The sequence below is a fragment of the Barbatula barbatula genome (genome assembly GCF_947034865.1).
Source record: "Barbatula barbatula genome assembly, chromosome: 7".
NCBI classification, from domain to species: domain Eukaryota; kingdom Metazoa; phylum Chordata; class Actinopteri; order Cypriniformes; family Nemacheilidae; genus Barbatula; species Barbatula barbatula.
Genome location: NC_136770.1, coordinates 820,131 through 834,442, shown reverse-complemented (window position 1 = coordinate 834,442; position 14,312 = coordinate 820,131). Strand labels below are relative to the sequence as shown.

The 14,312-nt window shown below is 39.2% G+C and overlaps 1 protein-coding gene across 1 annotated transcript in view; it reads left to right on the top strand.

Moving 5' to 3' along the window:
- Positions 1-14,312, top strand: part of LOC306896432 (potassium channel, voltage gated eag related subfamily H, member 7) — a 31,998-nt gene that overhangs the window by 14,115 nt on the left and 3,571 nt on the right. Inside the window, exons 5-12 of the mRNA XM_079460430.1 lie at positions 2,458-2,883; positions 3,591-3,990; positions 4,073-4,272; positions 7,219-7,471; positions 10,370-10,575; positions 12,117-12,222; positions 12,602-12,754; positions 13,881-14,025. Coding sequence (XP_079316556.1) covers positions 2,458-2,883; positions 3,591-3,990; positions 4,073-4,272; positions 7,219-7,471; positions 10,370-10,575; positions 12,117-12,222; positions 12,602-12,754; positions 13,881-14,025 — 1,889 coding nt within the window. The remainder of the gene's footprint in view (positions 1-2,457; positions 2,884-3,590; positions 3,991-4,072; positions 4,273-7,218; positions 7,472-10,369; positions 10,576-12,116; positions 12,223-12,601; positions 12,755-13,880; positions 14,026-14,312) is intronic.

The following is a 14,312-nucleotide window of genomic DNA, read 5'->3' as shown; positions in this document are numbered from 1 at the left end:
TACACACGCAGATGGCTCGCTTCATCTTTTCCTCTCTTTGTATCATGCTGGTTGAAGACTTGGACTAGATCGGGTCTTGTCCCTGAATACTAAAACACATCCTCCAACGCACCCGTCACCTACGTGACTTCATATTACTTCTGATTGACAGGGATTTGAATGCACGTCATTGCAGAAGTGCCATTAATGATAATGAAATGCAATCGGTTGAAGGTTTCTCATATATTCACAGCGATTCATCAGACGCCAGTTAACTTCCGGTCTGTGTTTGGCTAGTGTCTTATAATATAGCTATTTATATTTTTTTATTTATGTTAATATTCATTTGTATTATTATTTCATTGTATAATAATTGTATTAAAAAGCTATTTGTTATTAAATAAGCAATGATGTTGAATGGGTCCTGTAGTTTGGACGCATTTACAAGACTTGTGTGTGACATCAGGCGGTTGAGCTTTAATATCGCAATCTAAATTCAAAATATTGGAGAGACGAGTTTTGCCAACTAACGCTTCTTCTCGGTTTCTTTTGCTTATTATCCGAAATTATCAACTCTGTTTTTAATTGTTTGCGAATGTGTACCGCAAGTCTGCGAACGTGCGCATGCCCAGTAACGTTTTTATTGTCACTGTTTAAAGATTGTAATTGATTTGAAATCACCCAGATATCCACAATATCTAGCAGATATAAAGCGTGTGTATATGCTGTAAAGCGTGATCTCAGATCAGCCATAACTAAAAGTTATTGATCAATATCTCCATTTATTGATCTTCTACGTGAGTTTAACCGCATTGCGCATCTCAAGATATTTTCTTAGTCAATATTACTTCATCAAGTTTTTCATCGTGGCTACAGATCTACTTTTCGCTACTGTGCTTTTAAGACTTCTATATTTAAATATTTGAGGTGTAATGAAATGTCGATCTCTGTGCACTTGTGTAGGTAAATTGAGATTTCCATCACGTTTGTAATGACGGTAGTGGCCAAATGTGATGTCCACAGGGAATACATGCGTTTGTACAAAATCGTGTTCAATAAAACCATCAAACTGAGTTGCATGGTTAAAATGGAGAAAACATTGAACTTGGCATTTACAAAACTATATACGATATCAATATACGTCATAATGCGTAGAAAAAACAAAGTGCTCACAGGAAATAAAGCAAACAAACTCTTGTCTCTTTGCTCATGAACCTCTCACACAACTACGCAACACACATACAATAATGTTTCATGATATCTTTAAATAAAGGACATCACGTTTGGCCTTTACTGCACATGTTTGAAACATGGATTTGTTTTAGTCTCTGCTGTTCTTTTTTACTGCTTTTAGACGGCATGCTCTTCAAAGTGTAATTTGACTTGTTAGCTGTTATAGCCCATGGGTCACCCAGCAGATACCTGCGATATACACGGAGAGACACACACACACACACACACTCGCTGAAGGCACAGCAATTACTGTCACAGACAGAAACAGAAAATTGTCAAGGAGAGAATCCTTCCCTTTCTCTCTGGATGATAATTGCCTGTGTGACTTTTGAGACTGTCCTCTCATGTCCACACACTCATGCTGTATTGCTGAACAGACTCTCTGACTCGTGTGTAATAATCTTGTACATAATAATCAGATAACGGTGGTCATGATGATGATGATGAAGATGCGTTTGCTCGCTCAACAGTTAGACTGTTCGCTGATGGGAAGGACATAACAGGCTGTTTGTACAGTATATGTGCGTTTGTGTGCTGGTCCGTGAGTAACTCGTGACCCGTCATCATGTGAGAACTAGACCATAGATATTCATTTAAAAATAGCCATCTATAACATTTGACCACCTGGATTAACAATCTTGTTTAGTGTTTTAACGAATGACAGTAAGAGTCTATGATGACGTACAGGACAAAATATAGAGGTGATTTGCATATAGAAGAATTAAAGGTACAGGACCAAAAAAAGCAGGTGAGATAGTTAAGATTTTGCACTATTTGTAAGTGCACTTAACTCCTGGAAGCAGAGTTATTAAAGTTGTATTTTATTTTATTATAGTTTCATTCATATCTTGTGTATATCATTTTATTATTTTTATACATTTGGAATATTGCTATATTGGTTTGTTTTTAATCTATTAATATTAAGTTAAGCAGTTACTGTATTTAGTGCCTCAACCTAAATGTATTTCAGTTTATCGACAAGGCAACATTTCTCATTTTCACTTTGGTTAAGTTATTTAGATCTATATTATATTTGATTTCAATTAACAAAAATGTTATAGTAAGATAATAAAGGTAGATAAAAGATAATAATCAATATAAATCTGACTGCATACAGTTTCAAAACATATTTAATGCATATGAATCACTTCATTGTTTGCAGCCTCTTGCAGACTTGTAAACAGTTGTGAAATATAAATGCATCAGCGTTGTCATAGTTACCCCATCTCCGTCTCCTCGCTTCAGGTGTTGTCGCTAGGCGCCGATGTGCTTCCAGAATATAAGCTTCAGACGCCACGTATCGACAAGTTCACCATATTACACTACAGCCCCTTCAAGGCCGTCTGGGATTGGCTGATCCTGTTGCTCGTCATCTACACCGCCATATTCACGCCCTACAGCGCCGCCTTCCTTCTCAACGACCCGGAGGAACAGAAGAGGCGCGTGTGCGGCTACTCCTGCAGTCCGCTCAACGTGGTGGACCTGATCGTAGACATCATGTTCATTGTGGACATTCTCATTAATTTCCGGACTACGTACGTCAACATCAACGAGGAGGTGGTCAGCCATCCCGCAAAGATAGCCGTGCATTACTTCAAGGGCTGGTTCCTCATAGATATAGTGGCGGCCATACCCTTTGACCTGCTCATCTTTGGATCAGGATCTGAGGAGGTAAAATGAGTGTTCGTGTGTGAGCACGGTTGGATTTATAAAGGTTTTCAGTGCAATGAATTGAATTTCAAGTAGAAAAAGATTTAAGTCTATTTTGAATGGCAGCTTTGCTAGCCTTGTACTGATCCAGACTCAACCGCTCAGAACACCCTAGCAACCACCCGGAACATCTTTGAACCGTGTACAATAGCAACTACCTGAAACACCTTAGCAACCACATACTATAGCAATGTGCAGGCATCCACCCAGGATACATTAGTAACACCATAGCAACCATTCAGGACATCTTTGCAACCACATAGCAGTACACCTGCAACCACCCAAAATACCATAGCAAGTGTGTACTGTAGAAACATCAGAGCAACCACCCGGAATACCTTAGCAACAACCTAGAACATCAAAGCAACCGCATTCTGTACTGTATCAACTTCCCAACAACTACAAAGTATACCTTAGCAACCGCATAGCAACACACTGTCATCCACCCAGGACACCCTGGCATGTGGTCCACCTGTGGACGATCAAGCGCAATCTTTAAAAACAGAACATTTTACATTATAGAATACATAGAAAGAGGGTTCATCGAAAAATAAATAATAAAAAAAATAGAATATTTGATATTTTAAATGTAAATAAAAATTAACATAAAAAATATAAATATCAATCGAATACTATTTCTATTATTTACATAATTTTGTCTGTTGCAGACCACGACTCTGATTGGCCTGCTGAAGACCGCCCGACTTTTGCGATTGGTCCGCGTGGCACGGAAGCTAGACCGTTACTCAGAGTACGGAGCGGCTGTCCTCATGCTCCTCATGTGTATATTTGCACTCATCGCTCATTGGCTGGCCTGTATATGGTACGCCATCGGTAACGTGGAGAAGCCGTATCTGAAGAACACCATTGGCTGGTTGGATAATCTGGGCGTGTCCATTGGAAAGCAGTACAACTACAGTGATCCCGCCTCCGGCCCGTCCATCAAGGACAAGTACGTCACGGCGCTTTATTTCACCTTCAGCAGTCTGACCAGCGTGGGCTTCGGGAACGTTTCACCCAACACCAACTCAGAGAAGATCTTCTCCATCTGTGTCATGCTCATCGGCTGTGAGTATCACTCTATCAAACCTTCACAAGTGGATGTCGCTTACATTTCAAGATTCTTGAATCTTTTTCTCTTGTGTTTTAGCTCTCATGTATGCCAGTATCTTTGGAAATGTGTCTGCTATTATCCAGCGTCTGTACTCAGGAACGGCTCGGTATCATCTGCAGATGCTTCGGGTTAAAGAATTCATCCGCTTCCATCAGATACCCAACCCGCTCCGACAAAGACTGGAGGAATACTTCCAACACGCATGGACATACACCAACGGCATCGACATGAACATGGTATGAGTCCGTGTGTACGCTTCATCTGAATTAAACACATATTTACTGAACAACCATACCCTAATACTTACAATAGTTCAAGTGTGCTATCGGTATACTTTCAGTTTACGGTTTATCTACATTCATTTATTGAGTATACTTGACTTACACTGACAGAGTCTTGAGTATATTTGGTCTACACTTGTGCTCGATATTCTAATGTAGATAGACTTAAAAGTATTATGAAGTATTCTAGGTATACTTGGCTTGAGTGCACTCTTTTGACAGAGTAGCCTGTTAAATACCTAGTTGACTGAAAGTATACTTAAAAGTGAACAAAACATGTTTCTATAAGCTCTTAACTCATACCCAGGCAAACAAAAGTGCACTTCCATAATGTTCTTTCGGTGCTCAATTTCGGACACCATAAATATGAACTAAAATGTGATTTTAACATACTATCTCTGTGTTCAGAAATGTATTTAGTTAGCACTGCAAGTACACTTGAACCCGTCTTTCATACACTAGTGTGTTCGAGTGTACTTCCAGTGGTAACTAAATCTTTTTTTAATACAGAGATAGTATGTTAAAAGCACATTTTCGTTCATATTTATGGTGTCTCAAAATACCACAGTAAAGTACACTTAAGATAACCTTAGTAAGGTTATCTTAAGAAGCACTAAAGCATCATTTTTAGTGTATTAAGTACAAAAATAGTATGCGAAAATAGAGCACCTTTAAGTAGATTGAAGTACACTTTTTTCACCTGTATGTCTACATGTTCATCTGTAGAATAGTTGCAGTACGAACAAAGATATATAAAAGTGAATACTTAAAAGTGAACAGAAAAATGTTCCACGTGCACTAAAAAGTAGGGCAATAGATGCTCCAAATGCCCCACTTGCGTAAGAGCACAAGTCTTAAAAAACAATGCCCTTACCGCACACTAAACCCAAACTATCTTGAATACGCTTCCGAGCGGTATGTATTCATGGTTAAGCGTATCCCATCATGCACCACGTTCTGGATATTTCATGAGACTTTTGTCTCAGTGGTCAGTGTAAGTTATACAATTACTTTTAAGGTTATATCTATTTATTCTATGTTTGCATAACTTGTCTTTTTCTTTTTTGGGGGGTAGAGCTGCTTTGATACGATACAAATAAAGCGCTATACAAATAAATGTGACTTGACCATATAATGAATTAGATATATAATGTCGCAGTAAAATGTAGGTTGCACGTCCTATTGGTGAAAGCTTCAGAGTTTTGTATTTTGTAAAACTGCTTTTATCACATACTTAGAAACACGTTACATGTTTGCACTTGCTAAGTGTCCCAACGGGTTAGAAGTACCACATGTTCCATTGGGATCCTCACACCCACTAGAACACTCGGGCTAAAAACAGGAAATAAGCCATGAAAGTAGTCAAGTGCAAAGACCGCAAGTGGGGGTATTTGGACGCAGCCTTAATTTCAAGTAGTATTGAAATAGCACACTTACAAGCATAGTTTATGATTATACTTACTACAAAAAGTGTTCTGTAGTGTGTAATGAGTATATTCAGTGTATAGAGTCAAATGTGTTTGAATGTGATCTGATCTGAGTGTGGTTTTCTTTCTCATACGCACTCAACTGGATTTGTCTTCAACACTCTGGTAAGAGCAGGAGGTATCCATTACTGTTTACTTCATAACAAGATGCATTTTATTAAAGTGGTGATTTATCTGAAGTGTGTTTACAGAATGATCGGTGTATATTTGTTCATATGCACAGCTGGTTTGTGGTGTGTTTGCACAACAAAGATGTGCTAAAAACTGAAACTTACCTTTGCATTTTTGACAAACAGATGTCCATGTTTTGGTTGTCAAGTCTCACGTATGTCTACAGGTTGAACACGTGTTATGCATGCATGTGATGTCTCAGCTGTCACAAATGTTTGGAGAGACCTTTACTTTGTCATTTACACAAACTTGCACTGCATTTCAAAAGTTTGTTTTCAGGCTCCCCATTGTTGTGTCCATCAACGTCAAAAAGCCATAAAAGATTTTCAGTTTTTAGTTGAAACCATCATGTAAACATTCTCTTAAGGTGACCATATGTGAAATTTTTCGAGAACACGTCCTGCCTAGAATCTCGGCTGCATCCTCCAGAGGTCGTATTTGTCGACCGCATACATTACAAATGTATTTCTCTTAAGACGTAATCATTGTAGTTTAATTCTTACCTTGAAATGTAACCGTTGCGTTCTTGAAATATAACGCATGTGAACGGACGCAACTGAGATCCTGGGCAGGACGTGTACCTTACCTTAAACTATCCATATCATCATGAGCACTAAATCAATGGCAGTGTTGGCCGTGTACATTGATTTATGAGTTTTCTTGTCTTTATTTGATAGGTTTATGCATCTTTATTCAATATTACGCCAGTCTAGACATTATGTAGCTCTATTATGTGCAATCCCCTGAGATCGAACCCACGACTTTTGCGTTGTTAGCGCCACGCTCTTACCACTGAGCTTCAGAAAAGCTTTTTACAAGAATCAGAAGTTTTTCCATTCAGTTTGTCACCTTCCCTCTGAAAGATTGTAGGTCGTGTTATTTTCTGTTTTATTAGACGTCATATCAGTCAAACAGACAGAATTGGTCCATTTGTATTCTCCTGTTCTTGACGTGTTGCACATCATTTCATATAAAGCAAAAGCAAATCAACAGTAACACAAACCCAACACAACAACGAGAACAAAGCCCTTTGTTTACATGCATCACTTTTTTCTGCTTTATCTTTAATGTATTAGAGAGAAAGGACTGAATAATCAGAGCTCATAAAACCTGCGATCTCTCTCTCTCTCTCTCTCTCTCTCTCTCTCTCCTCTTCTCTACGGGGGAACATTCCCTTCTCTCTCTCTCTCTCTCTCTCTCTCTCTCTCTCTCTCTCTCTCTCTCTCTCTCTCTCTCTCTCCAGGTACTGAAGGGTTTTCCAGAGTGCCTGCAGGCTGATATCTGTCTCCATCTTAACCAAAGTTTGCTCCAGAGCTGTAAGGCATTCCACGGGGCGACCAAGGGATGCCTGCGGGCGCTGGCCATGCGTTTTAAGACCACCCACGCCCCGCCGGGCGACACTCTGGTGCATTGTGGGGACGTTCTCACGGCCCTCTACTTTCTCGCCAGGGGATCCATCGAGATCCTCAGAGATGACATCGTGGTGGCCATCCTGGGTGAGCAAAACGTCAAACGCATCTTCAACGATGAGGGTGAAATCTTCATGTTTCATACAAAAGTAAAACCGTTTGCATGACTTGCAAATGTGTCACCAGATATAAATCCGTATGTGTCGACCAATAACAGCAAGCAATGGTGTTTGCTCAGGATTCCCTCCTTGAGGGGATCTTGTGTTTCCTGATCTTGATTTTTAACCACAAAGCTTCTAAGTGAGTTAATAAAAAAAATGTCCTTCGGCTTATCGTGAATGACAAATAGTGATTATTATAACAAAAGAAAGACTTTCATAAAAAGGTAATAACTTCTTTCTCTAGAATAACTTTTGTTTGTGCTTATGTAACTAAAGTCACACGCAGAGAAGAGAAAAAACAACCAATACTACAGAATCCTCCAAACCATCACATCAAATCATCATTTCCAGCTGAAGTTAAATAGGTTATCAATTCTCTTATTCTTTTGAGAACAAATGTAACCCCAACATCACATTAGAGATGAAGAGGACTCAACACCAAGCACCCACCACAGTCTGTCTCTCTGCGCATCATATTTATTTTACAATAATCAAGATTGGCTAACGGATAAGTGGAATTGGCAAATAAACCACAAAATGAGAAACATAATCTACAGACCACAGGGTCCCACAGTTAAATTACATAGAAGTAAATAAGTGCACACTCACAATACATCACAGAGAAAAGATCTCAACATTCACTTCAAATTCCAAACAGGAATAATCACCAAAAATCCAATCAATACACTTATATCCCCTCACCTTAGCAGAGTAATTCATACGGCATATACACATGAGAACCCCAGTTCATTGGTCCACAATGGACAACAAAAAAACAAAAATAAAAACCAAACAATAACTTCAATCACTTTAACCATACAGAACCCAGTTTAATGTTTGGATTAGGGCTGGGAAATTCATCGAAAAATAATCACAATCGTCACTTTTGGCCTTCATCATTTACAAAAACTAAATAATGGAGGTAAAGGATTATTGTGCCGCATTCCATTTAGCAAAGATCCTCTCTTTTCTTGTGGTAGAAATCCACAGCGCACACCTCTCCTTTACAGCCGTTCGGCAGTGCTATTTCTGTACATTTATTTTTCTGTTAAATTCAGAGTTTTAGACTTTAAAACTGACTTCATGTATTGACACATCACTACCGATGTTGACACATCAATGACATTTATTCAGAGATGCTCTTTAAAAAGTAAAACAAAGTTATTTTCATCACTTGAGTTTAAAACTCAGCATAGGATGATAAACGCATTGGGTGTTTCTAGTCATCTTTGTTTTGTTTGCGTGAAAGAGGAAAGATTTAGATTTGAGACCAGAAGGACACCGATCCAATACATCCGATTTTATATAAAATATCTGTGTGAATGGCCCAGTGGGTGTCCGGCGTCCGGTTGTCTTTCAACAGAGCACTTTCATCTAAATCGTCATCTAAACAGCTCAGAGGCTCACGGGTAATAAGAGATTTAATGAGACACATCACATCATCATCATCAGGTTCTTATAGACTGAAAGAGACCGAAATACAGCAGGAGGGAAACAGACGGATTGAAAGAAAACTTGCGTGCCGGAGAGCCTCAAATGACAGCCGCGGTTTCACTATTACGCTGTGTATCCATGTCAGTGCAGCGGGCAGGTGGAGCGGGTAAGACGAATTTAAACGCTCCATTTCTCTTCCTCCGCAAGCTGGCTTTAACAGAATAAGGCCAAGACCGTGAAACACACACACGCGCTCGTGCAACTCAGCAGAATTCTCAAAGTTGTTTCTTGCCCATGTTCTCTCTCAGACGAAAAAAACCTCCCGACGTCAGCGAGAATGTATTGTGTCAGGATGGACACTTCATCATGGCACACTGATTCTGGCTCTCCCGCCAGCGCTGACTCTATTCTTGTTTTATGTAGGCTATAGTCTGGTGTACAGTAACTGTGACCCTGAGCTGGATTTAGATGCTGGGCAGGTGGCTGCGGTCCGGGTGCCTGTCTTCTGTCCGTCAGCTCTGACCTTTCATGCGCATGTCTGGAGAAATGAGCTGTCGGGTTCTGACCTTTCTGTTTGCACGTGACCTCGTGAAGTTTTTCAATAAAGAAAGCACATCCGCCTCATTCATAAATATATGAGTACATTTGCGCGTAAAACAGACCTTCCCGAAAACTTTCCTCCGGATTCACAAATACTCGTAAACGTCAGATTTGATGTTGACGAGTGATTGGAATTCATTTACATACACACATTTTACCAAGGCGCGTGTGCACGCTCATTTACAATTAACATAATCCCCGCCTATGAATTACAGCTATGCAAATTATGAATCCTCTGGACTTCATTCTCTGGTTTGGCAACATTATATTCATCATAATAATATCTGCAACTGTTAGCCAACTTGTTACTATCTTATTTTTAAGAATAAGTTTGTCTAAAAGAATACAGAACGTTACAGGCGAGTATTGAGCAGGTGTACATTTCTTTCAACTAACATTTTGAAAATATGAACTTTTTCATGAATCCTAAAATTGATGTTAGAATGACTTAAACAAAAATGTTGTCTGCTCGTGATTCATGAATGAGACTCGCTACTTTTGAGAGTTTAATGTAGCTTTGGTAATAATTGGAAATGAATCCATTGGAAAACCATTTTTATTTTCCAATTTCAAGCATTTGGTCTCAAAAGGTTTTTAATCACAAGAAACATTTCTGTTTTTCTAAATTGTTGTGTGTTTTTTTAGTATGTAGTATAAGCTTCAGATACACTGACACACATACAGTAAATATTCAGGCATATTTTCATCTGTTACTTACTTTCCCCTCTTGCGTTGCTCATTTGATCTTCTCTCTCTCTCCTCCATTGATCTCTGTCCGCCCACCTCTCAGGTAAGAACGATATTTTTGGCGAGATGATTCATATGTACGCCAAGCCGGGGAAAGCCAACGCTGACGTTCGGGCTCTGAGTTATTGTGAGCTGCACACCATCCACAGAGAAGATCTTCTGGAGGTTCTGGACATGTATCCTGAATTCTCAGACTTCTTTCTGTCCAACCTGGAGCTCACGTTCAACCTGCGAGAGGAGATCGCAAAGGTACACAAACTTCACAACCTGGAGAGCTTCATGCACATGTACACATCAGCACTATTCACACATTTTAGCAGCACTTGAATTTACAAGACAAAAAATAAACATGAAAAACTGGTCATTTTTATTTATTAAATAAATTATTTGAATGTTTTCAACCCTTATGAATTTATTCAACCAGTGGTCATTGACATCTGTACTTTCTGTAAAGCTATCTTTATAGAAAAGTCACATAAAAGTCATGTTATTTCCACGTTTAATATTAATAATAAACCATGTTTCATGTGTGACCATATGTATTATGTTAAATGTATTTTCTTTGCAAAATTGTTGGTAGTGCAATAGCAATAAAAAATAAATACATTTAATATCACTTTTAAAGCTAAAGTAGCAAACTAACCTTGTTTATTTATATTGAAAAATGTAAATCTTTTACTTTGATATTAACATTAATTACTGATTTGGTTTTACAAAAACACCTTGAATGACCTTGAACACGTACATACTGTATATGCCAAGCACAGTAAGGGACCAACAGATGAACACACAGATGGCCACAACAAGAGGCTTCTTTTGATTTTATTAAACACTTTTATACAGATATAATGCCACATATGTGACCCTGGACCACAAAACCAGTCAAAAGTCCTGTGGATATATTTGCTGCAATAGCCAACAAAACATTGTATGTTGCAAAATGATCTATTTTTATTCCTAAAATTGGGATCAGACACACAACTCATGATATCCCTCTAATAATAGCAAGGAAAGCTAAGTATAAATCTATTTTCCGACAAAATTGACCCTCATGACCCTGGTTTTGTGGTCCAAGGTCACATTTAACCACTCCAGACACACTTGATGTGTCCGACATCCGGGAAAAGTCACAGTTTTAGTTTTCGAAGAATGCCAAATCTAAGAAGCCAAAACATAACACAACTACTGGTTGTAGAGAACCTTTCATAGGTGAGAATGAGTTGCTTTGTGTTTGTATGTATTAACTGAATATAACAGGTTTTTAAGTGTGTTAACTTTTTTCATGTTGTGTTAGCATTGAGTGCGTGTGCCGAGTGTTCACGGATCAACTTTGACTATTCCAATATGGCGGACAACTTACAGCAACCCATAGAAACAATCACTAATATGGCATCTATGTACTGTATATATATCTATGAATATAACGTCACTGTTATCTTAAAGTCCCCGTGAACCGGCGAGCGTTTCTAATTCCGTATTGTGATGCTTGTCCGTGTGAAATTGAAGATAAATAGTGGCCGCGCCTTTCATCTTTCTCTGCGATTTGATTGGATGTATAAAAAGTCACTAGAGGGCGGAAGTGCATTTTCAGATCTTAACTGAGGATTATGAGGGCTGAAAAAGAGAATGACCCACATTGGTGCAATATCTTATGAAAAAAAGCCATTGTCATTTTTTATTTCACTGGGACTTTAAAACACATGGAAGAAGTACCTATAATTCAGCCAATCAGATATCCCTAGCGGTACATACGGTTAGCATGTGTTAAATGTGTTTGTGTGTGGATTCAGGGTGACTCGGCTCCTCAGACGAACATCTACACAACTCCGAGTGATTCAGACACCGAGGATCCAGACGTCAGGAATAAATCCTGCTGTAAGAGCAAATGCTCAGCAGGTCAGAGTCCTTCTTATATCTCATTGACTTCTCATCCTTCTTTCGTCTCCCCTCGTTTCTTTAAAACCCACCCCCATCACCTTCCCCTCTCTCTCCGCCCATCTCTTTTCTCTCTCGTTAGCTTTCAAGCTGTTGCCATGGAGATGGTAGGTCACAGACAGATGTTTGTTATCGTACCAGATCAGGAGGCGTTTTATCCCTCCATCCCTGTCTAAACCTGCCGTTGGGATTATTTAGCCCAGGGCACATGTCTCTCGCGCTTTCTCTCTCTCTCTCTGGAACATTCTCTCTTTGTTCTTTCTGTGTGCGCCCGGACGCTAATACACAAAACTCGTGAGAAGGTGTGGTGTAATTCACAGAGGACTCTGTGTTCATGCAGGTACACCCAACAGATCGAGCAGAGCTGAGAGAGAGACGGTACGAGAGGAAGAGGAGGAGGACACAGCGAGGCCTTTGGGTTTGGGGGTTCTGGGTCGACTTCTTCCAGTCCATCTGAACACCATCCCTCACACATACACTTCAGATAACAAGGGTATAAACCACCACAAACATTCATTTCACATTCCTTATCGTAAACACATTTATAGTGCATTACTGAACGTTTGCTTCTATGTTTGGATGTTCCTGCATCACATTGGTTCAGTTCACAAGAATGACACGTGCTTATTAATATAAACCTTGAATGCATCTGCCAAATCTCAATACTTTCTAATCATGTATAATTTGGACAATTCTGCTCCTGATTGGTCGATGTGATTGAATACGAGGATTGTTAAAATTGTAAGAAAAAAAAAAGTTTCTATCGTAAATATCAAGTCCAGACGTGCTGCAAACTTACTGTAACTTAAGAGTAAATAAGAGATGTGAATTAGAACGCTTATAACATTACATGCAGCTTCTCATATCTGAGGAACTCATTTATTTCTCGTTTCCGCTCTTTCTTTCTATCTGTAAATATTACAAGAGGGATGTAGAGCGGTTCTGTAATGAAATTGAGCGTAGCGAGATATGTTGCTAGAGGCAAACACACCTCTACACACACACACTTGTATATAGGGTTTACGGGGACTCTCCATAGACGTAATGATTTCTACACTGTAGAAACTGTATATTCTATTCCCCACCCCTAAACTTACATCACAGAAAACCTTTCTTTTAAAAAAATGATCATTTAGTATGTTTTTTAGACATACTAAATTTAGGGAATTGTCCACGTAAACCATGTTTACGTTGTTATACATACGTCCTAACAGATTTGTGTCCTCAGAAACCACGTATACAAACACACACACGAACACAAACATTCTCTAGCTCTCTCTCTTACTCACACACACACACACACATACACATTCTTTCTCTCTCTCAGTCTCTCTTACACACACATATACTGTACACAGACACACTCATTTTTTCAGATGGTTAAATTGGAGGATAATGGTGCAGTCTGAGATCATTAATGACTCTGTGTGTGTGTGCGAGAGATACGTTGTGCCCATGTTTTATGTCTGCGTGATGACACCCGAGTAGATTTTACACCTGCTGCACACAAACCAGTGCATTAACGGCAGATGTGTACATGATGTATTGGGTTCGTATGTAGCTATGTTTGTGTGTGTACGTCTGTGATGAATAGCTCTGAGAGCTTTGCGTTTCTCCAGAAGTGTGCGCTGAAGAATGGCCTTGTGGGAATGCAGATGACTCAGTGAAATCTCAGGACAAAGAGGGAGGAGACGACTGTGAAAGTGACATCACGTTCGGAGAAATGGAGCAGCGGCTGGATCTACTGCAGGAACACCTGAACAGGTGAGAGAGAGATAAAGTGGGACATTATAAGAACAAGAATTAAGGGCCGTTAACAACAATGATGAGAAATATACGTTTTAAAAATGGTTATGAATGTACGAGTACAGCAGCATTGACACACCACTAACCAGAACAGATTTCAGTTGAAGAACAATAAAACATGGATCATTCAAATGTAAAGGTTTAGAATTAACAACACTATACTCCAGCAGTTTTCATTCTCAGTGTGTGAACAGGTTTAAAAACTAAAAACATGAGCGTTTTGATAAAGTGGCCCACACTGTCCT